Source organism: Piliocolobus tephrosceles, chromosome 16 (genome assembly GCF_002776525.5).
Source record: "Piliocolobus tephrosceles isolate RC106 chromosome 16, ASM277652v3, whole genome shotgun sequence".
In the NCBI taxonomy this organism is placed as follows: Eukaryota; Metazoa; Chordata; class Mammalia; order Primates; family Cercopithecidae; genus Piliocolobus; species Piliocolobus tephrosceles.
The window spans coordinates 6,520,387-6,541,299 of record NC_045449.1 but is presented as its reverse complement, the minus strand read 5'-3'; the positions used below and the strand labels follow the sequence as shown (position 1 = coordinate 6,541,299).

The window sequence follows — 20,913 nt, the reverse complement described above, 5'->3', positions numbered from 1 at the left end:
TGCATAGTATTCCATGGTGTATATGTGCCATGGAATACTATGCAGCCATAAAAAAGGATGAGTTTGCGTCCTTTGTAGGGACATGGATGCAGCTGGAAACCATCATTCTTAGCAAACTATCACAAGAACAGAAAACCAAACACCGCATGTTCTCACTCATAGGTGGGAACTAAACAATGAGATCACTTGGACTCGGGAAGGGGAACATCACACACCGGGGCCTATCATGGGGAGGGGGGAAGGGGGAGGGATTGCATTGGGAGTTTTACCTGATATAGATGATGAATTGATGGGTGCTGACGAGTTGATGGGTGCAGCACACCAACATGGCACAAGTATACATATGTAACAAACCTGCACATTATGCACATGTACCCTAGAACTTAAAGTATAATAATAAATAAATAAATAAATATTTGATAAAATTCAGCAGTACAGCCATCAGGTCAAGGGCTTTTCTCTGCTTCAGGACTTTTTATTACAGCTTCTATCTTGTTCGTTGTCAATGGTTTGTTAAGGTTCTGGATTTCTTCATGGTTCAATCTTGGTAGGTTGCAAGTGTCTAGGAATTTATCCATGTCTTCTAGGTTTTCCAATTTATTGGCATATAGTTGCTCATTATAGGCTCTAATTATCCTTTGTATTTCTCCAGTATTGGTTGTAATGTCTCCTTTCTCATCTCTGATTTTATTTCTTTGGGTCTTCTCTCATTTTTTTCTTATTTTGGCTAATGGTTTGTCAATTTTGTTTATCTTTTCAAAAACTTTATTTCCTTGATCTTTTGCATTATTCTGCTCCAATCTTTATTGTTTCTTCTACCAATTTTGGGATTGGTTTGCCCTTGGTTTGTTTAGTCCTTTAAAGTGTATCATTAGAATGTTTATTTGAAGTTTTTCTTCTTTGTTGATGTAGGCGCTTATAGCTATAAACTTCCCTCTTAGTATTGCTCACTGTATCCTACAGGTTTTGGTATGTTGTGTCTCTATTATTGTTTGTTTCAAAAATATTTCAATTTCCTTCTTAATCTCTTCATGAACCACTGGTTATTCAGGAGCATATTGTTTAATTTCCATGTGTTCATATAATTTCCAAAATTTTTCTTGTTATTAATTTCTAGTTTTATTCTGTTGTGGTCAGAGAAGATGCTTGTTATAATTTCAATTTTTTGAATGTTTTAAGACTTTTTTGTGACCTAACATGTGGCCTATCCTTGTGAATGATTCATGTGCTAAGGAGAAGAATGTGTATTCTTCAGCCATTGGATAAAAATTTCTGTAAATATCCTTTAGGCCCTTTTTGTTCCTAATGCAGATTAAGTCTGCTGTTTCTTTGTTGATTTTCTGTCTTGAAGATCTACCCAATACTGAAAGGGGGGTGTTGAAGTCTCCAGCTGTTATTATATCAGGATCTATCTCTCTCTCTTTAGCCCTAATAATATTTGCTTTATATGTCTGGGTGCTCCAGTGTTGAGTGCATATATATTTACATTTGTTATGTCCTCTTGCTGAATTGACTTTTATCATTATATAATGACTTTGTCTCTTTTTATAGATTTTGTCTTGAAAACTATTTTGTCTGATATAAGCATAGCTACTGCTGCTCTTTTTTGGTTTCCGTTGGCATTAAATATCATTTTCCATCTCTTTATTTTCAATCTATGTGTGTCTTTATAGGTGAAATATGTTACTTGTAGGCAGCAGATATCTGAGTCTTTCTTTTTAATCTGTTCAGCCACCTACATCTTTTGATTAGAGGGTTTAGTCCATTTATATTCAATGTTATGATTAAGTAGGAACTTACTCTGGCCATTTTGTTATTTGTTTTCTGGTTGTTTTGTGGTCTTCTCTTCCTTCTTTTCTTCCTTCCTGTGTTCCTTTTAGGGAAGGTGATTTTCTCTGGAGTTATGTTTAATTTCTTGCTTTTTATTTAATTTATCTGTTGCATGTTTTTAGATTTGAGATTACCATGAGGCTTGCAAACAACATCTTATAACTCATTATTTTAAACTGATGACAACTTAACACTGATTGCATAAACAAATGAATAAAAACTTTTTACTTTAACTTTGTCTCCCTACAGTTTAACTTTTTGTTGTTTCTATTTGTATCTTGTTGTGCCGTCAATGTCTTGAAAAGTTGTTGTTATTATTTTTGATCAGCTTATATGTTTGTCTTTCTACTTAAGATATGAGTAGTTTACTCACCACAATTCCAGTGTTGCAATGTTCTGTGTTTTTCTGCATACTTACTGTTACCAGTAAGTAATAGTAAGTATACATCTTGTACCTTCAGATGACTTCTTATTGCTCATTAATGCCCTTTTCTTTCAGATTGAAGAACTCCCTTTAGCATTTCTTGTAGGACAGGTCTGGTGTTAATGGAATTTGGTGACTTTTTAGATAAGGGACATTGGACATGTAGTTCTTAGAGGAAGAGATGTGAGAATGATGGTGATCTCATCCAAGTTTGCAAAACTTGGAATTTGGAGGCAGTGTACTTGGAGTATACAAGGTGCTCATCCCAGCCCTGCAGTGGACTGGCTGGGTGACTGTGGGCTGGTCACTGAACCTCAAGTTCTTCTGCAGCACGCAAGCACCATGATGATGTCTGCCCTACCCCACCTTAGGGTTATATGGATCCCTAATGAGGTACTAGCACCTTGCAGTCCATCTATGTTTGTAGAGATACATAAACCTGTTAATATCAATTGTCACAACCACTGGGAGGTCCTTGGAAAGACAAAATGGTCCTGATCTTACAGATGAGAAAGCTGCTAGATTAGGGAACAGCCCGAAACTCTGAGTTCTTCGGTTGTGTAAATCAAATTTGACTTTTTGTCTGGCCCAGTCCTCCCCATTCTATCTCCCCGGTTACCAGGCACTGGCACTGCTATAACCAGACAGATACCCCAACTGAGATCTGACCACAGGAGTCACAGGGTCTCCTGCATGCTGCTGTGACCTGGTGGAAAGGTAGGAAGAGGCAGCCCAGCCACTCTTCACCTGCAGGGCACCTCCCGGCTCAGGCTTCACAGCTCTGAGTGGGGATTTAGGGTCTTTCCCTGGCTGACAGCTAACCAGATAATTCCTTGTGTCTACCACATGGAGGAAGTGAGTAGCAGCTTTTGTTGCCTACTGTGGTCTTGGGAGGAGGGGAGGAGGCTTAGTTGGTGATATTTGCTAGAACTTCAATTTGAGATTGAGTGAACATTTGGGAGCCCAGCCAAGAGCAGGCAGCAGTGGGCTTTCTTCTGGGGAAGCCAGTCACCTAAACAGCAGTCACTCCTCACAAGTCCTACCTACCTGCAGAGTGTGCCGGAAGGTGGGCAGGAGATCTGTCAGAGTGGGTCTCATGGACCAGTCTGGGTCACTGAAATAGCAGCTTCTCAGACTGATGCTCCTGACTGGGATCTCCTGCAAGAGGATTCGGGCCAAGCGTTCGTACTTCATGATCCGTTCAAAGTAGAAGTTCACCTTCAGATTGGTGGCCTGCCTGGCCAGCTTGGCCCAGGACATACCCCAGATGACCTGTCCGTGGGGGTCATGAATGTGGCATTTGATGTTTATGGTCCAGAGGGTGCTGGCGTTCTCACACAAGTTCTCAAGCAGCTCGTCGGAGATACAGTTGTAGTTGAGGTTCAGCGACACAAGTTTGTGGAATGCGGACATGGTCTTTTTGAACTGGGGGCTGCTGTAGACAGCAAGGTGATGACTGAAGTAGTCCTCGATGTTGAGTTCCGAGATCACATTCTCATTCCTCAGGTGGCTGAGGGAGTCGAGAATGTGGCAGCCTTGCTCCACGGTCAGCCTGGCCCCTTTTAGGTTGAGGTAATCCAGGTGTTTGCCCATCTTCTTTAAGAAGAAGCTCAAGCTCCTGATGAATGAGCTCCTGATGCTGTTCCTCCACACCAGGCGGTCCAGCTCCAAGTGTTGGATGGAAAGAGATTTCAGACGGTTGTTGCTCTTACTCAGACAAGACAGGAAGCCCCGCATGGTGACCTGGAACTTCTTGGTCAAGACAGCATTGTAAGGATTCAGGAATTTGACCTCCAGGTGCTCCAGATAACGACCAAACTTCTTAACATACCAAAGAGCTGACTCAACTTCAGATGCATGTACCCTGGAAGGTCTCCCACTGAAGGTGATGGTCCTGTACCGCCAGAGGTCAGCAGAATACATCATCTGGTTCCACTTTCTGCAGACAAGAGCAGCCCTGGACCTGTCCCTGTCTCCTAGCCACCAGAAAACACGGCACAGACACACGTCGGGCAGAGTGGCCCAGCAGCTCTGGTCTTGGGGCTGGATCAGTTCACTTTCTTCGTCCATCCAGGAACTGGGATGTAGAGTGCAGCTGTGTGTTAGGCAGGGCTTCCAAAAACGAGGAAAGGAAAGCAATCACTTGCTTTCTGTGGGGAGTAAAAAAGAAGAGCCATTACCTGTCAAACAGAGGTGAAACTCAAATGAACCAGCTTTCCCTGTGGTCCCAAGTGCATTAGGCCCTGTGCTAGGTGTGGGTGGTTCAATGATACATTCATGATACAGTCCACACCTGCAAGGATTTCATAGTCTATTCGGGGATACAGACCAGTACTCCATTATAACCCTGTGAGAGAGTGGGAAGGTTCAAGCAGACTCTAGTGCGGGGTAGCACACATGGAGGGTGACTTACTCTGTTTGGCTAAATACAGTGTTTGGAAGCAGAGAGGGCTGCTCAGAGGAGGTGACGTCTGAGTTGGGCTTTGAAGGGTGAGTAGGATTTGCGAGGCAGATCAGGTGGGCCTAGTGGTAGTGGTGGAGGAACTGATGCATTCTGGGCAGAGGGAACAACACATGCAAAGCCACAGAACTGTGAATGTATGTGACGTGTTCCCGTTCAGGGAACTAAAAATGGTTTGGTCATCTGGCACTTAATTTGTTACGTGGGCTGGAAATGGAGGAACTGGATCACGTGGGAGCAGTGGGAGGTGCTGGATCAAGGGGTCCTGAGTGAAGGGATAAAGATTATGTCCTAGAGGCCAGAGAGTCCCACTTCCCATTTCCCCAAGATTTTGGAATCCTGACATGGCCTGTCCCCTTCTGGTATCTAGCTACACTGTGGACAGCTGTGTTTACATTCAAGAGATGTAACAGCAGAACAGGGTGGAAAACATCAGCTGAGGTCACAGAGAGCCGTGAAGGTTGATGGGTCACATGTCTGGAAGCCACGTGGTGAGTTCTGAGGTGTGGAAAGGACACTCTGCGGGGAGGGTGGGGAGAGGAAGGACGGTCAAGAGCGGAGTCCCGGCATTGTGGTGGGAATGGGGATGTGTTTGCGAGTTCTTTAGAAGACACGATTTGGTAACTGTTGAAGGAAGAGGTGGGGAAGTCTGGAAAGTATCTGTCCTGTGATCTGTGTCCTTGCCTTTTCTCCCAAGGGACCCACACACCCCTTGACGTCCTCCTTCTGCTTTTAAGAAGTTACTTAAACATTTAACAAATGACGAAATAGGTCTCTTCAACCACTTGTAAACTGCCCAAGGCTAGGGGCCTCCACAGCACTCCACCAAGCAAAGCTCCTAAAAGGTGCTGCAGAAGAGATAAGCCAATTTAAAAGCTCCACGAAGCGAAGACTTGGAACCAACTCAAATGCCCATCAATGATCAACAGGATTAAGAAAATGTGGCACATATACACCATGGAATCCTATGCAGCCACAAAAAAGAATGAGTTCATGTCCTTTGCAGGGACATGGATGAAGCTGGAAACCATCATTCTTAGCAAACTAACGCAGGAACAGAAAACCAAACACCACGTGTTCTCACTCATAAGTAGGAGTGGAACAATGAGAACACATGGACACAGGGAGGGGAACATCACACACTGGGGCCTGTTAGGGGGTGGGGGGCAAGGGGAGGGATAGCATTAGAACAAATACCTAATGCATGCGGGGCTTACAACCTAGATGACAGGTTAATGGGTGCAGCAAACCACCATGGCACACATATACCTATGTAACAAACCTGCACGTTCTGCACGTGTATCCCAGAACTTAAAGTATAATAAAATAAATAAATAAATAAATAAATAAATAAATAAATAAATAAATAAAAGCTCCATGAAACCTTTTGGCCAGCAAGGTCATAGGTGAGAAAAATCATCAGACGCTGGTGCTGTAGGGTGGGGTTGGAAGAATATGTTTGTCTGGAAGAGTTGCTGCAAGGAGACTCGAAGTCCTATTTAATGCCTGGGAGCCTCCCCTTATCCCCCCCAGACCCCATCAGAGGCAGTGTAGCTTAGTGGGTTGGATGCTAGCTATGCCCATTGCAGTCGGATGACCTTACGCAAGTCCATTTCTTTGTGTCTCAGTCCTCACATCTGTAAATGGGGTAGTAATAGTGCCTTTCTCCTAGTGTTGGGAGGATTAAGTGAGCTGATACCTGGAAAGCACCGGGAACAGTGCCCACTCCATAGTAAACGCTGTACAAGAGCTGGCTGCCGTTAATAAGAAAGTTGGTGCTCAGGTACTTCTGCAACGTCCCGTCAAGGAAGGTAGGAATACAAACACATCCATTTCACAAATACGGAAACAGAGGTGTTGGAAGGTGAATAAAGTTTCCCAGAGAGAACGTACAGTAAGTGGGGAGATGGGATTCGAACCCAGGGTTGTTCTACCATATCACACAGCTGCCAATCAGGGAGGGAAATCTAAAGATGTCCTACCCACCGTGGGAGGAGAGTTGGCCCGGCAACTCCTGCTGCCAAAGACGCTTCCCAGAGGAGGTGATGAGAGCAGCCCGCCTCCCCTACGCCGGCCTCGGGGCATCCCACCGCCACCCCAGCCAGCTCCCGCCCACGCTCGCCCGTTACCCGTTCGCTGAGCCCTGCTCAGGCTGCGCCCAGTTTGGGCTGTGGGGACTGTGAGCGCGCCTGCCTGCCCCGCCCGCGCCGCTGCTGCTCCGACGCCAACTCCGTGGGCGCCCGGGGTCTGCGCCTTGCTCTGGCCCAAGCTAAATGCCAACCTCAGGCCGCCTTTGTGACGCGCCGCCACCTGCAAGACTCTGTTCCTGCCCCCAGGTCTCAGTCCCAAACTTACAGTTGCCAGGTCAGTGGATTCCATGTGCAGAGGGCCAGACCGGGCCCTGGCCAGGCGTCACGAGGCCGGAGGCTCGGCCGGGGCTCCAGGGGAGGATGGCATGCTCCTGCCCTTCCTTCTGCACGCAGGGACAACGTTCAGCCCCAAACTTGGGGCTCAAGCCCGTTCAGTTCGCTGCCTTTCCCATCCTGACCCAGCTCCGGGGTTTTTTTTTTATTTATCGAAGCCACTGCAGTGTGCTCAGCCCTTAGGTCCACTTTCCTCTCTTCAGACAAGGCTCCCAAAGGAAAGCCTTAAGCATCAGACTTACCTGGGCAAGACAAAGCTAGAGAACTGCTTCCACCGTCCCGTCAAGGAAGATAGGAATACAAACACATCCATTTCGCAAATACGGAGACGGCGGTGTTGGAAGGTGAATGAAATTTCCCAATGAGAACGTGTAGTAAGCGGGTAGGTGGGATTTGAACCCAGGGTTGGTCCACCATATCACACAGGTGCCAACCAGGGAGGGAAATCTAAAGACGTCCTACCCACCTATTTTCCTCCCCTAGCAGAGGCGGGTGCCCTAACGGGGTCTCCTCAAAGCCCAGGCAGAAAGGTGGGAGTGTGCCGTTTGCTGCTGGATAGGTTGCATTGCTAGGCTTCCCCCAGCCACTCTCCCTGCCTGAAGCCTTCAAAGCCGCCCCTCTCCACTTCACCTGGCCCTTACCCACTGTCCCAGCCTCGTGTCTTTCTCCCTCCCTGAACACCTTGTGCTGCCCTTTCCCTGAGCACTGCCCTCATCCTGGGGTCCGGTGGTTGCCATCCCTGGCCCTAGAAAACCAGTGCGGAACCCAAAGAAAGGGGGAAGAGCAGCTTTTCGAGAGGTGTTTTTAATTCTTTGGGGACAAAGCCGGGTTCTGTGGGTGTAGAGTTCTCCAGCTACCCCAGGCTGCAGGGCCCAGAGGTTTAATCAGAATTTTCAGACAAAACTGGAACCTTTCTTTTTTCCCCTTGTTTATTTGTAGTCCTTGGGCAAACCGTTGTCTTCGTTCAAAAGAAGAAAAATAGTCCAAACGTTTTTCCTTTATGTTTTTTTAGGTTCGGAGGCACATGTGCAGGCTTGTTGTATAGGTAAAAACTGCGTGTCACGAGGGTTTGTTGTACAGATTATTTCATCATTCAGATAAAAAACATAGTACCAGGTAGGTAGGTTTTCGATCCTCACCCTCCTTCCATGCTCCAACCTCAGGTAGGCCCCAGTGTCTGTGGTTCCCTTCTTTGTATCCACATGTACTCAATATTTAGCTTCTACTTATAAGTGAGAACATGTGATATTTGGTTTTCTGTTTCTGAATGAGTTCATTTAGGATAATGGTTTCCACCTCCATTCATGTTGCTGTACAGGACATGATCCCATTCTTTTTTATGGCTGCATAGTATTCCACGGTGTATATGTGCCACTTTTTTTTTTTTTTTTTGAGGCAGGGTCTCACTTAGTTGCCCAGGCTGGAGTGCAGTGGCACAATCACTGCTCACTGCAACCACCACCTTCCAGGTTCAAGCGATTCTCCCACCTAGGCCTCCCAAGTAGCTAGGATTACAGGCGCTTGCCACCACGCCCAGCTAAGTTTTGTAGTTTTAGCAGAGACGGGGTTTCGCCATGTCGGCCAAGCTGGTCTCAAACTCCTGACCTCAGGTGATCCACCCACCTCGGCCTCCCAAAGTGCTGGGATTACAGGTGTGAGCCACCACACCCAGCTGCCACATTTTCTTTATCCATTCTACCACTGATGGACATTTAGTTTGATTCTATGACTTTGCTATTGTGAATAGTGCTGCTGTGAACATTTGTGTACATATATCTTTATGACAAAATGCTTTAGATTCCTTTGGGTATATAACCAATAATGGAATGGCTGAGTCAATGGTAGTTCTGATTTAAGTTATTTGAGATACTGCCAAACTGCTTTCCACAATGGCTGAACTAATTTACATTCCTACCAGCAGTGTATAAGCATTCCCCTTTGTTTGCAGCCTCACCAACATCTGTTACTTTTTGACTTTTTAATAGCTATTCTGACTGATGTGAGATAGTATCTCGTTGTGGTTTCGATTTGCATTTCTCTAATGATAAGTGATGTTGAACATTTTTTCATATGCTTGTTAGCCACGTGTATGTCTTCTTTTGAAAAGTGTCTATTCATGTCCTTTTTCCGTGTTTAAATGATGTTGTTTGTTTTTTGCTTGTTAGCTTATTTAAGTTCCTTATAGATTCCGGATATTAGACCTTTGTCAGATGCAGAGTTTGCAAATATTTTTTCCCCATTCTGTAGGTTGTCTGTTTACTCTGTTGCTAGTTTCTTTCACTGTGCAGAGCCCTTTAGTTTAACCATGTCCCATTTGTCAATTTTTGCTTTTGTTACAATTGCTTTTGGGATCTTTGTCACGAAATCTTTGTCTGTTCCTATGTCCAGAATGGTATTGCCTAGGTTATCTTCCAGAGTTTTTATAGTTTGGGGTTTTACGTTTAAGTCTTTAATCCATCTTGAGTTGATTTTTGCACCTGGTGTAAGGAAGGGGTTCAGTTTCAATCTTCTGCATATGGCTAGGTAGTTATCCCAGTACCACTTACTGAATGGGGAGTTCTTTCTGCATTGCTTATTTTTCTCTACTTTGTCAAAGATTAGATGGTTGTAGGTGTGTAGCTTTATTTCTGGGCTCTCTATTCTGTTCCATTGATCTGTGTGTCTGCTTTTGTACCAGTAACATGCTTTTGTACCAGTATCATGCAGTTTTGATTACTGTAGCCCTGTAGTATAGTTTGAAGTTGGGTAATGTGATGCCCCCAGTTTTGTTCTTTTTGCCTAGGATTGCGTTGGCTTTTTGGGTGCTATTTTGGTTCCAGATAAATTTTAAAGCATTTTTTTTTTTCTGACTCTGTGAAGAATGTTATTGGTAGTTTGATAGGAATAGCATTGAATCTATAAATTGCTTTGAGTAGTATGGCCATTCTAACAATATTGATTCTTCCTATCCATGAGCATGGAATGTTTTTCCATTTGTGTTATCTCTGATTTCTTTCAGCACTGTTTTGTAATTTTTGTTGTAGAGATCTTTCATATCCCTAGTTGGCTGTATTCCTAGGTATTTTACTCTTTTTGTGGCAATTGTGAATGGGATTATGTTCTTGATTTGGCTCTCAGCTTGGATGTTGTTGGTGTATAAAAATGCTACTGATTTTTGTACATTGATTTTGTCTCCTGAAAGTTAGCTGAAGTTGTTTATCAGATCTAGGAGCTTTTGGGCCAAGACCATGGAGTTTTCTAGGTATAGAATCATATCGTTTGCGAACAGAGATGCTTCGACTTCCTCTCTTCCTATATGGTTGCCTTTTATTTCTTTCTCTTGCCTGATTGCTCTGGCAAGGACTTCCAGTACTATGTTGAATAGGACTGAAGTGCCTTGTTCTAGTTCTCAAGGGTAATGCTTCCAGCTTTTGCTCATTCAGTATGATGTTGGCTGTGGTTTTGTCATAGGTGGCTCTTATTATTTTGAGGTATGTTCCTTCAACGCCTGGTTTGTTGAGGGTTTTTAACATGAAGTCAAGTTGAATTTTATGAAAAGCCTTTTCCGTATCTATTGAGATGATATGTGGGTTTTGTTTTTAGTTCTGCCAAACTTTTTCTTTTAAAGCCCAACGAATAAAACCCATCACATTTCACAAGACCACCACAGCAAGTAGGCAGGAAAGCTAGTGTTAAAAGTGAAATCTTTTGAATTTGTAGTACCTTTTCTTTTCCAAATCTAGCTGAAATTTCTCACTTGTTTTCCTTTCGATGAAGCTAACCACCGGCATTTCTCCTAAGAAACAGATATAAAAAAAGTTTGATATGGTTAAAGTAGGAAGTGCTAGCTCCTAGAATATCTCTGGATATTGCTGTCCCTTGTTACAGAGCATGAGCCCTGCCCAAAGACTGCAGTGTAATGGCACAGAAAAGGTCAGGAGCCCGCTGAGCCAGGAGTACAGGAGGCTTGCAACAAAGTTTAACAGGGGCCTGTTGCTATCACTGGGTGGAGGGACAGATGGGAGAACACTCACACCAAGGAATCGTAGGCAGCCATTAATAAAAATAAAAATAAAGCCAGGCGCGGTGGCTCAAGCCTGTAATCCCAGCACTTTGGGAGGCTGAGACAGGCGGATCACGAGGTCAGGAGATCGAGACCATCCTGGCTAACCCAGTGAAACCCCGTCTCTACTAAAAATACAAACAACTAGCCGGGCGAGGTGGTGGGCGCCTGTAGTCCCAGCTACTCCGGAGGCTGAGGCAGGAGAATGGCGTGAACCCAGGAGGCAGAGCTTGCAGTGAGCTGAGATCCGGCCACTGCACTCCAGCCTGGGTGACAGAGCGAGACTCCGTCTCAAAAAAAAATAATAAAATAAAATAAAAATAAAAATAAAAATAAGCCATATTGTTTGGCTTGTAGGGATTTCCTTGGGTATTGCTGAATTTACATTAGGATGTAAAGAAATGTTGGCCAGGCATGGTGGCTCACGCCTGTAATTCCAGCACTTTGGGAGGCCGAAGCGGGTGGATCACCTGAGATCAGGAGTTCAAGACCAGCCTGGACAACGTGGTGAAATCCCGTCTCTACTGAAATGCAAAATTAGCTGGGTTTGGTGGCAGGTGCCTGTAATCCCAGCTACTCAGGCGGCTGAGGCAGGAGAATTGCTTGAACCTGGGAGGCAGAGATTGCAGTGAGCCAAGATCCTGCCACTGCATTCTAGCCTGGGTGGACAGAACAAGGCTCTGTCTCAAAAAAAAAAAGTAAAAAAATGTATATAACAGGACTCCAAATGTATATGTTTGTACGTCATCATGTGAGAAATTGCTAAATAAAATACAGGGTGCCTCAGTTAAATTTTAATTTCAGCAAAACAATCATTGCATGGAACATACTTATACTAAAAACAATTCTTTGTTTCTCTGAAATTCAAATTTGACTGAATGTCCTGTATTTTTATTTGCCAAATCTGGCAACTCTGTTATATAAGGATGGAGAAAATTGTGAAAGGAAATATACCAAATTGTGGGAGGCCAGGAAAAACGGCACTAGTAACACCCCCAGCAAATATGAAATTAGCCCATTTTTGTAAAATTATATGCTTATGTGCATACATAGATGCATAAGGAAGTTAAAAAAAAAGTTTTGGCCTGCTAATCTTTTGTAAGGAGCATGCATCATATACTAAGTGAAAAAGGCAAGTGGCAGAGTAATAAGTATAGTAAGACAGTATGTGCAGAAAAAGAAACAAGTAAAACCTTGTTTAGGTTTGTATACACAAAGATAGAGCTTTGAAAAGATGCCCATAAGACTGTCCATATTGGTATCTCAGGGTAAGGGGTTGGAGAAGTAGGGTTAGCTTTGCTTTTATACTTCTTTATATGATATTATGTCAACTAGCTCCAACAAAATCTAGTACTTTTGTATTTTGAAAAAAATAGAGTAAACAAATTTTTTTAAGTGAGGCATTTAGTCTGGAGCTTAAGAGCATAAACTTTGGAGCTATATACATAGGGACTCAGGCTGGATCCTGCCACCCTCTAATTGTATAACCCGTGGGAAGTTACTTTACCTTATCTCTAAAATGGGGATGAAATACATGCCTATTGTTTATGATGAAGATTATAAAGAGCTCTGCATTATAACTGGCACACCATGGTTAACAACCTCTAATGTCAATTGTTGTTATTACTAGAAAATAACCTAGGATGGGCCGGGCACGGTGGCTCAAGCCTGTAATCCCAGCACTTTGGGAGGCCGAGATGGGCAGATCACGAGGTCAGGAGATCAAGACCATCCTGGCGAACACGGTGAAACCCCGTCTCTACTACAAAATACAAAAAACTAGCCAGGCGAGGTGGCGGGCACCTGTAGTCCCAGCTACTTGGGAGTCTGAGGCAGGAGAATGGCGTAAACCCGGGAGGCAGAGCTTGCAGTGAGCCGAGATCACACCACTGCACTCCAGCCTGGGAGACAGAGCGAGACTCCATCTCAAAAAAAAAAAAGAAAATAACCTAGGATGTAAAAATCAGGATATTCAGGGAGATGCCTACAAACCCTGATCTTCTTGAAGCAAACCTTGATCTGCTGGAGGTAAGCCACTGACTGGCTTAGGATCTTGACCAAGACATCTCATCTCTGGACCTCAGTGGCATGTCTACACCATGAGAGAGAGAGACTGGGTATCCACTGCTTTATTCGTTTACTCAACAGTTTTGGAGCACTTGCTGTAGGTCAATCCCTGGCCTAGAAGCTAGAGACACAGAGATGAGGGACCTGGCCCCACCTTCAAAGACCTGGCTTGAGTCAAAGGTGACTCAGTCTCTCGGAGGTGATGCAAATAAACCAGGTGGTAAGTGCTACGAGAGAGTGCATTTGGGCACCCAGAGAAGCAGAAGTCAGAGAAAAGGGCCTTTTCAGCCACAACATTTGTTGTGGCTTTCAGGCGTTGGACTTTTTAAAGACACTGTGCAGATGGTGTACAGCACGGTAAGCAGAAAACAGAGGCTGAGTACCTGATGTTGATTTAGGATCGGCAGGGGAAGCAGGATGCCACACTGAGAACATCTCCTCAGAATGTCATAGGCTGTTCTATCTCCTCTAGGGGAGCTGGTCCTGGGCTTGGGCTCTGACATCAAAAGTGGATCCAAGCTTTTGTTGTTGCCTCTTGGTGTTTTCTTTGATGAACTTTCAGAATGAAGAGAGAATCTGTTTATACTAATTGTCTTCGGACGAACATCTTTCTTCATCGTGAAGGTTTGATTTTCAGCGGCTTGACTTGGAAGAGATGAAGGAAGAATTTTTGGCTTTCCAACAGGAAAGCGTTTCTTAAACTCTGAGTCTGGACAACATTTACCCTGCAATTGTGAATAATATGTCAAATTTTAAAACGACTTCAGCTTTCATGGTCAGAAAACCACAGTAGACTAGATAACACAAAAATTCCCACTGTAAACACTGTTATATGCTGTATAAAATGTGACAGACATTCAATTTAATAGCTGGCTTTGCGGGAAAGAAAGAAAATTTTGCATTCCAGGAATGAAGGTCTGACTGGTTGCTACGGTTTGAATGTGTCTCCTCCAAAATTCAAGTGTTGCCAATGTGATGGTATTAAGAGGTGGGGCCTTTGGGGGTGATTAGATCATGAAAGCTCCTCCCTTGTTAATGGGATTAGAGTCCTTATAAAAGAGGCTTCCTGAAACATGTGGCTACAGCCTTCTACTCTTTTGACTTCTACCATGCTAGGAGGCAGCAAGAAGGCCCTCACCAGACACCAAATGGTGGGTGCCTTGATCTTGAACTTCCCAGCCTTCAGAGCTGTTAGAAATAAATATCTGTTCTTTATTATTACCCTGTCTGTGGTGTCCTGTTATAGCAGCACGAATGGACTGGTTAAGCACAGGAGTTGACACTGGTTATGGGAGATGCAGGGTCAATTTTGTAACTAGGGGCTTGGATGAGAGGAAATCCCATCCACACAGGAGGGGAATTGGAAGTAAGACTCTATTGACCCTGCATAAAGCTGGAAGCTTTAAAGGGTAAATTGTGGTGGGTAAGAGGAAAAGTATCAGCTAATGAGAAAAGGAAAGTGGCAAGGAAGCCTTTCTTTCTTGGGCCGGTATTTGAGTGTGGAGAAGAAAACTCATGCCCCTGAAAACTCAAAATCACAGGTCCACGCCATTCCTGTGTTTGGGATTAGGATTTACTTTAGCTTCATGGTCTGGAAATCCCTGAGCAGAAGAATTAACACAAACATTGAGATGTCTGGCAGAAGCAATCACAAAACTCCTCTGGAGGGACAAGAGCCTCATAGAGGATCCTCATAGGTAGAGTCCCACCACATAAAAACTCACAATCCAAAATTACAAGCACACAGGGAAGCAATCTGCCTTGAATAAGAGTCACAGACACAAAAGTAGTAAGAAGTAGTAGTTCAGGTAATGCAACTATAGGATAGAGACTGTAAAATAAATTAATTAAAAATGGTTAAATCCGGGAAAAGAATAACATCTCATGAAAAACAGAATAGGAAAATTTGAAATTTTCTAATTTGTAATTAACAAATAATAACTGTATATATTTGTGTGATATTTTAATATATGTATACATTGTGGGATGATTAAATCAAGTTAATTAACATATCCATCACTTCACATACCTATCTTTTTTTTTGTAGTGAGAACAAAAATAGGCAAATTTGAAAGAAAGATAAATTGAACTTCTAGACATGAAAAATGCAGGTATTGAACCTAAATAGATGGGCTAAAAACAGCAGATTAGATTTGGCCAAGAAAGAATGAATGAATTTGGAGATAATTTGAGGAAATTACCCAGAATACAGGAGATAGAGATAGAGAAAATATGAAAGGTTAAGAGACATAAGGCTATTAAAAGGGGAAAGACTACATGAAAAAAAGAGACATGAAGCTAGAATGAGAATGTTTAATACACATGTGTTATGTTCCAGAAGGAGAGTTGAGAGAATGTGGGAGAGCTGGGGAATGTTGAGAATTCAAAGAGATAATAGATGAGAATTTTCAGACCTGATTAGTGATATAAATCTTTATGTTAAGGAAAGAGAAATCCTGAGCAGGAGAAAAGCAAACACATTTGAATGGAATGAATAAAAATAAATCTACTCTTAAATACATTACAGGTAAAAGGCAAAGAAGATCTTGCAATCAACCAAATAAAAAGATTACATACAAAGGAATGGCAATTAGGCTGAAAGAAAATATATCAACAACAATAACAGAAGTGGGACAGCAGTGAAATAATCTACAAAATGGTGAGAGAAAATAGCTGTTAATCTAGAATTTGATATTCAGCTAAACTATCATTAATGAATGCAAAAAACAAAAAGCATATTTTCAGGCAACTGAAGATTTACTACTCAAGGTTCTTGGTGAGGAAACTGCTGAGATGTGTTTCAAGCAGACAGAAATCTTACCCAGAATGAAAGCTTAGGATCCAAGAAAGAATGTGAGCAAAGGGAAGGGTAAACTTGTGACTATATCCAGCTGGACACAGTGGCTCATGCCTGTAATCCTAGCACTTTGGGAGGCCGAAGTGGGCAGATTACATGAGGTCAGGAGTTCGAGACCAGCTTGGCCAACATGGAAAAACCCCATCTATAAAAATACAAAAATTAGCCAGACATGGTGGCACACCCCTGTAGTATCAGCTACTGGAGAGGCTGAGGCAGGAGTACTGCTTGAACCCTGGAAGCAAAGGTTGCAGTGAGCCAAGATCGTGCCATTGCACTCCAGCCCAGGCAACAAGAGTGAGACTCTGTCTCTAAAAAAGAAAGAAAAAAAGCAAAAACAAAAAACTTGTGAGTATATCTAAACAGGCATGAGTTATATAAGTAACAACAATAATCACTAAAGAGGGGTAGTATGAAAGCAAAATGAAACAAAATTCTGGCAGCATTTTCATGTAAGATAGGAGTAGAGGATCAGCATTAACATGTTCTCAAATTTATATACTGTTTGTAAGGAGAGTAGAGCTAATGACTAATTTTAAACTTTATTAAGTCAAGTATTCATATTAAAATGTTAAGGATAACTACTGAAATGATAGAAATAGAATGTAAAATTGCTGAATCAGTAGAAAAGAAGAAAGAGAATAAAGAAATCTTGCTCAATCCAATAGAAGACAAGGGAGAAGCAAGCAGCAGCAGCACCAGCAGTAGTAATGAACAAGAGTGGTCAATGCAAGGCCCCAAAACAACTAAGGAAAAATTATTCTTAATATCATTGAGAGTGATAAAGGCATTGTGATTAAGAAAATGACTGTATTTTTGAGATATGAAAGAATGATGGTGAAATAACAGGATATCTTGGATTTGCTTTAACATACTTTAGAAAAAAGAAAACAAAGAATAGTTCAAGTCTGGAAAACTTTTGATTTCCACACGTTAACAGCTGTTTTCTCTTAGCACTTTGAAGATTATTCCACTGCATACCCGCTTCTATTATTGCTGCTGATATATTTTCTTTCAGCCTAATTGCCATTCCTTTGCTTGTAATCTTCTTTGGTTGATTTCAAAGAAATCAACCTTTGCCTTTTACCTGTAATGTATCTAAGAGTAGATTTATTTTTATTCACTTTGTTTAGAACAACAACTGTTGTATCTGGGGAGTGAATACATGAACGTTTATTGTATTACTTTCTACTTTCATATTTGTTTGAATTTTTTGTAATTAATTTTATTTCTTTTATTTTTAGTGGACAAGTAATGATACATACTTATAGAATACAGAGTGATCTTCTGTACATGTATACAATGTGTAGTGCCCAAATCAGAATTGTAATAAATTTTTTTTTTTTTTTTGAGACGGAGTCTCGCTCTGTCACCCGGGCTGGAGTGCAGTGGCCAAATCTCAGCTCACTGCAAGCTCCGCCTCCCGGGTTTACGCCATTCCCCTGCCTCAGCCTCCCGAGTAGCTGGGACTACAGGTGCCCGACACCTCGCCTGGCTAGTTTTTATTTTTGTATTTTTTAGTAGAGACGGGGTTTCACCGGGTTAGCCAGGATGGTCTTGATCTCCTGACCTCGTGATCCGTCCATCTCGGCCTCCCAAAGTGCTGGGATTGCAGGCTTGAGAATAAATTTAAAAAAAAAAAAAATTAAGATGGTCAATAGATTCTATAGCCACTCAAGCTATCATTTTCAGACATATAAGATCTTAAAAATTTGCCTCTCATGCTTTCTTTCTCAAGAAACTATTTAGGATATGTTTTATCAAACAAGGAGTAACCTAAGAAAGAGAAAGATGAGACCTGAGATTTGGGAATCAGAACTCAAAATGGAGAGAGTGGAAGAAATTCTAGACCAACAGCTAATCATCAATCCTGGAGAATAACATGCTTCCAAAATGAAATGGATAGACTATCTGATGTGTTTAGTTGTACTCAGGGGAATTTTCATATCTGCTAGAGAATATTAGGGATAATTTAATGATAAGTACCTAGAAAGTGAAGCAAATGAAAAACTGAAGCAATTATTAAGTCCAGGGAAAACAAAAAGTTGTAGGAGAAAGCACACATAATCACAGTTCATGTGAAAAACCATTTATAATGTTTACGTGGTTATACTAATGTAATATTGAATATTTATTTAACCAGAATGAGTGAAATCAATAAATTGAAAGGATGAAATGAAGAACTTTGGAGGTATGTGTGTGGGATGGGTGGTATAATAAAGTGAAATCTATATTCCTAAATCCTTATAAGTCAACAGGTAATATCTAAAATTGGAAAAAATGTAAGAAGGTGTTTTAGACATATGAAGCTGATTACTGGAAGAAACAGCTAAAAGTGAAAGTAGAGTATTTGTGTCTGGGAGTAGTTAGCATGAATGGGAGCAGTGGGGCTTATAGTTTTACTGAGGTGGTGGGAGATAATTAACAAGGGCCATCATAAGTAAGTAAATTAGATAATATGTTAGAAGTTGGCAAATGCTATGGAAAAAAAATAATAGAAGAAGGTAAGGGGGTAGTAAATATATGATGGAGAGGGGGTTGCAATTTTAAATAGGTTGTTGTGGTACATCTCCTTGAGCAGGTGCCATCTGGGTAAAGACTTGAGAGAAGTGAGAGAGTTAGCTCCTGGAATAAGGTGGGGAAGGTGAAGAGGTAGCTTCCAGCCAGAGGCAGTAGCCAGTGAAAAAGCTCTAAGGCATGGTATGCTCAAGAAACGATCAGGAGACCAGTGAGCTGAACAGGAGTAGTACGTGAGATCAAAGAGGTGATCAGATAAGAAGGGAGGCAAAGATGACATAGATCTTTAAGGCCACTGTAGTTTTGAATTTGCATAATATGGGGCAAGAATCAGTACAGATATCTGAACAGAGGAGCCAAACAATCTGACTTGTATTTTTCAGGCATCATGTTGACCACTGTGATGAGAATAGACTGCAGGGGGCAAGGTGAGAAATAGGAAGACTGTTTAGGAGACTGCTGCAGCGTCTGGGCTAGAAAAGATGATGGTTCATATCAGGGTAGCAACACGGAGGGAAAGAGAAGTCGAGAGAGAAACTGAGATTTTGGCCTGAACAACTGGAAGGATAGAGTTGCCATTAACTGAGATGGGCCAAGCTGTGGCAGACAGGATTCCATTTAAGATGTGTTACATTTAAGATGTCTATGAAGCATTCAAGTGAAGATGCAGTAAATAGTAATATACAAATCTAGAGTTTGGGGAGAAAAGCCTAGACTTAGATATAAATTTGGAAGTGTCTGACTACATATGGCATTTTTAAAAATCAGGAGGTAAGATGAAATAGTCAAGGAAGTGAATATAGGTAGAGAAGAGATCAGAGACTAAGCCCCGGGGCCCCTCAAAATTAAGAGGTTGGGGAGGTAGAGAATGAGAGACCACCAAGGTCATTGAAAACCATGAGAGTGTGGTACCCTGGAAGCCGAGAAAATGCGTTAAGGAAGAGGGAGTGATGAGCAGTAAATGCTCCCCATAAATTGAGAACTGAGAACTGAGCATTGGATTTAGCAATGCAGAGGTCATTGATTTTGACAAGAGTAGATTTGGTTACATTGGAGGGCGAGACTGGAGTGGGAATAAGAATGGGAGAAGAAAACATGGAGGCAGTGACTATAGACAACTAGTTCAAATGTTTTTCTGAGGAGGGCAACAAAGAAGCAAGATGGTAGCTTGTAGGAAATGGGATCAGAAGTATTACATGTTTTTCTGGTTTTAGGTCATGTTAATAAAAAGTTAAAGACTGAAAACCACAAACCACTTAGTATACATGATTTCAATCCTTAATTTTCAAAAATTAAAAAAGAAAATTCTTTTCGTGCAAGGCCAAAGATTCACCATTGATATATACATATTCAGTAGTGGTACCCCTTTAAAAACTTATTGTAAGAAATGTTAGGACATCCTAGAGTTTTGAGACTTTGTTGTTGCCTGTGGATACAGCCCATTTAACCTCTCCCTGTTGCAGGACAGAGAGGGGAGAATTGCTGGACCAGTGTAGTAAAAACCTTGTGTGACCTTGTGTAGGCAGAAAGAGGATATAGTATACCAGTAGGAGGGGATAGGCTTTAGATGGGCACATAGAAAGCTCCTTTATGGTTAAGAGGTGGAAAGGCAAAGTAAGTGAGTGTGGATGCTGCCAAGGAGATAGATCTGGTGGATCTGGTGTTGGCTGGTCGTGGATGTCTTCCTTTACTGAACAAGGAGATAAACCATTATCCCCATTTTCCACAAAAGAAGAAAGAAGCTCAGAGAGGTTACACAGCCAATAAGGGGCAGAGCAGAACTAAAATTCAGAGTTTCTGAGCACAAATCCAGTTCCATGTGTACTGAAGCTCCCCACCTCCCTGCAGCCTTCAAATAAGTATGTAGGTAGGGACCTTGGTTGCCAGGCTGAACATTTGAAGGGGAGTAGTCAGCTTCACTCTTGTTTGGGTGCTCACCAAGTATTTTCTCATTCAAATAGGAGACATGAACCACTTATAGCATCGAATAAACATCACTACTAAGGAAAACAAGTCAGTAGGTGATTTCCATGTACAGCCAAGGCTGAGAATCCCATGGCTGGGGCAGCGCATCTCAGACTTGAAATGCCTGGGAAATCATGTGACCCTGCATATTCTGATTTAGCATTTCTAGGGGGAGGGCCTGAGAATCTGCATTTCTAACAGGATCCCAGGTGATGCTGATGCAGCTGGTCCACAGACTGCACTTCAAAAAGCAAAGAACTGAAAGGTGAAGACAATCCGAATGTTTATCAACAAGTAGAGAAACAAAATGTGGGATGACCATAAAAA

General features: G+C 42.3%; 2 protein-coding genes across 5 annotated transcripts in view; both read right to left on the bottom strand.

Annotated features, from left to right (window-relative positions):
- The window catches only part of FBXO39 (F-box protein 39), a 19,798-nt gene extending 8,885 nt beyond the window's left edge, over window positions 1–10,913 (bottom strand). The window contains exons 1-2 of one of the 2 annotated variants that reach the window (XM_023184660.2): window positions 10,841–10,913; window positions 3,302–4,404 (exon numbers count right to left, since the gene is read on the bottom strand). In XM_023184660.2, coding sequence (XP_023040428.1) covers window positions 3,302–4,324 — 1,023 coding nt within the window. In that variant the 5' untranslated portion in view covers window positions 4,325–4,404; window positions 10,841–10,913. Of the gene's footprint in view, window positions 1–3,301; window positions 4,405–7,070; window positions 8,524–10,840 lie in introns of those variants that run through there. The other variant, XM_023184661.2, reaches the window with a different exon arrangement.
- XAF1 (XIAP associated factor 1) overlaps window positions 4,272–20,913 on the bottom strand; it is a 24,395-nt gene continuing 7,753 nt past the window's right edge. The window contains exons 6-8 of one of the 3 annotated variants that reach the window (XM_023184663.3): window positions 13,631–13,972; window positions 10,841–10,913; window positions 4,272–4,404 (exon numbers count right to left, since the gene is read on the bottom strand). In XM_023184663.3, coding sequence (XP_023040431.2) covers window positions 10,857–10,913; window positions 13,631–13,972 — 399 coding nt within the window. In that variant the 3' untranslated portion in view covers window positions 4,272–4,404; window positions 10,841–10,856. Of the gene's footprint in view, window positions 4,405–10,207; window positions 10,914–13,630; window positions 13,973–20,913 lie in introns of those variants that run through there. The other 2 variants (XM_023184662.3, XM_023184664.3) reach the window with 2 other exon arrangements.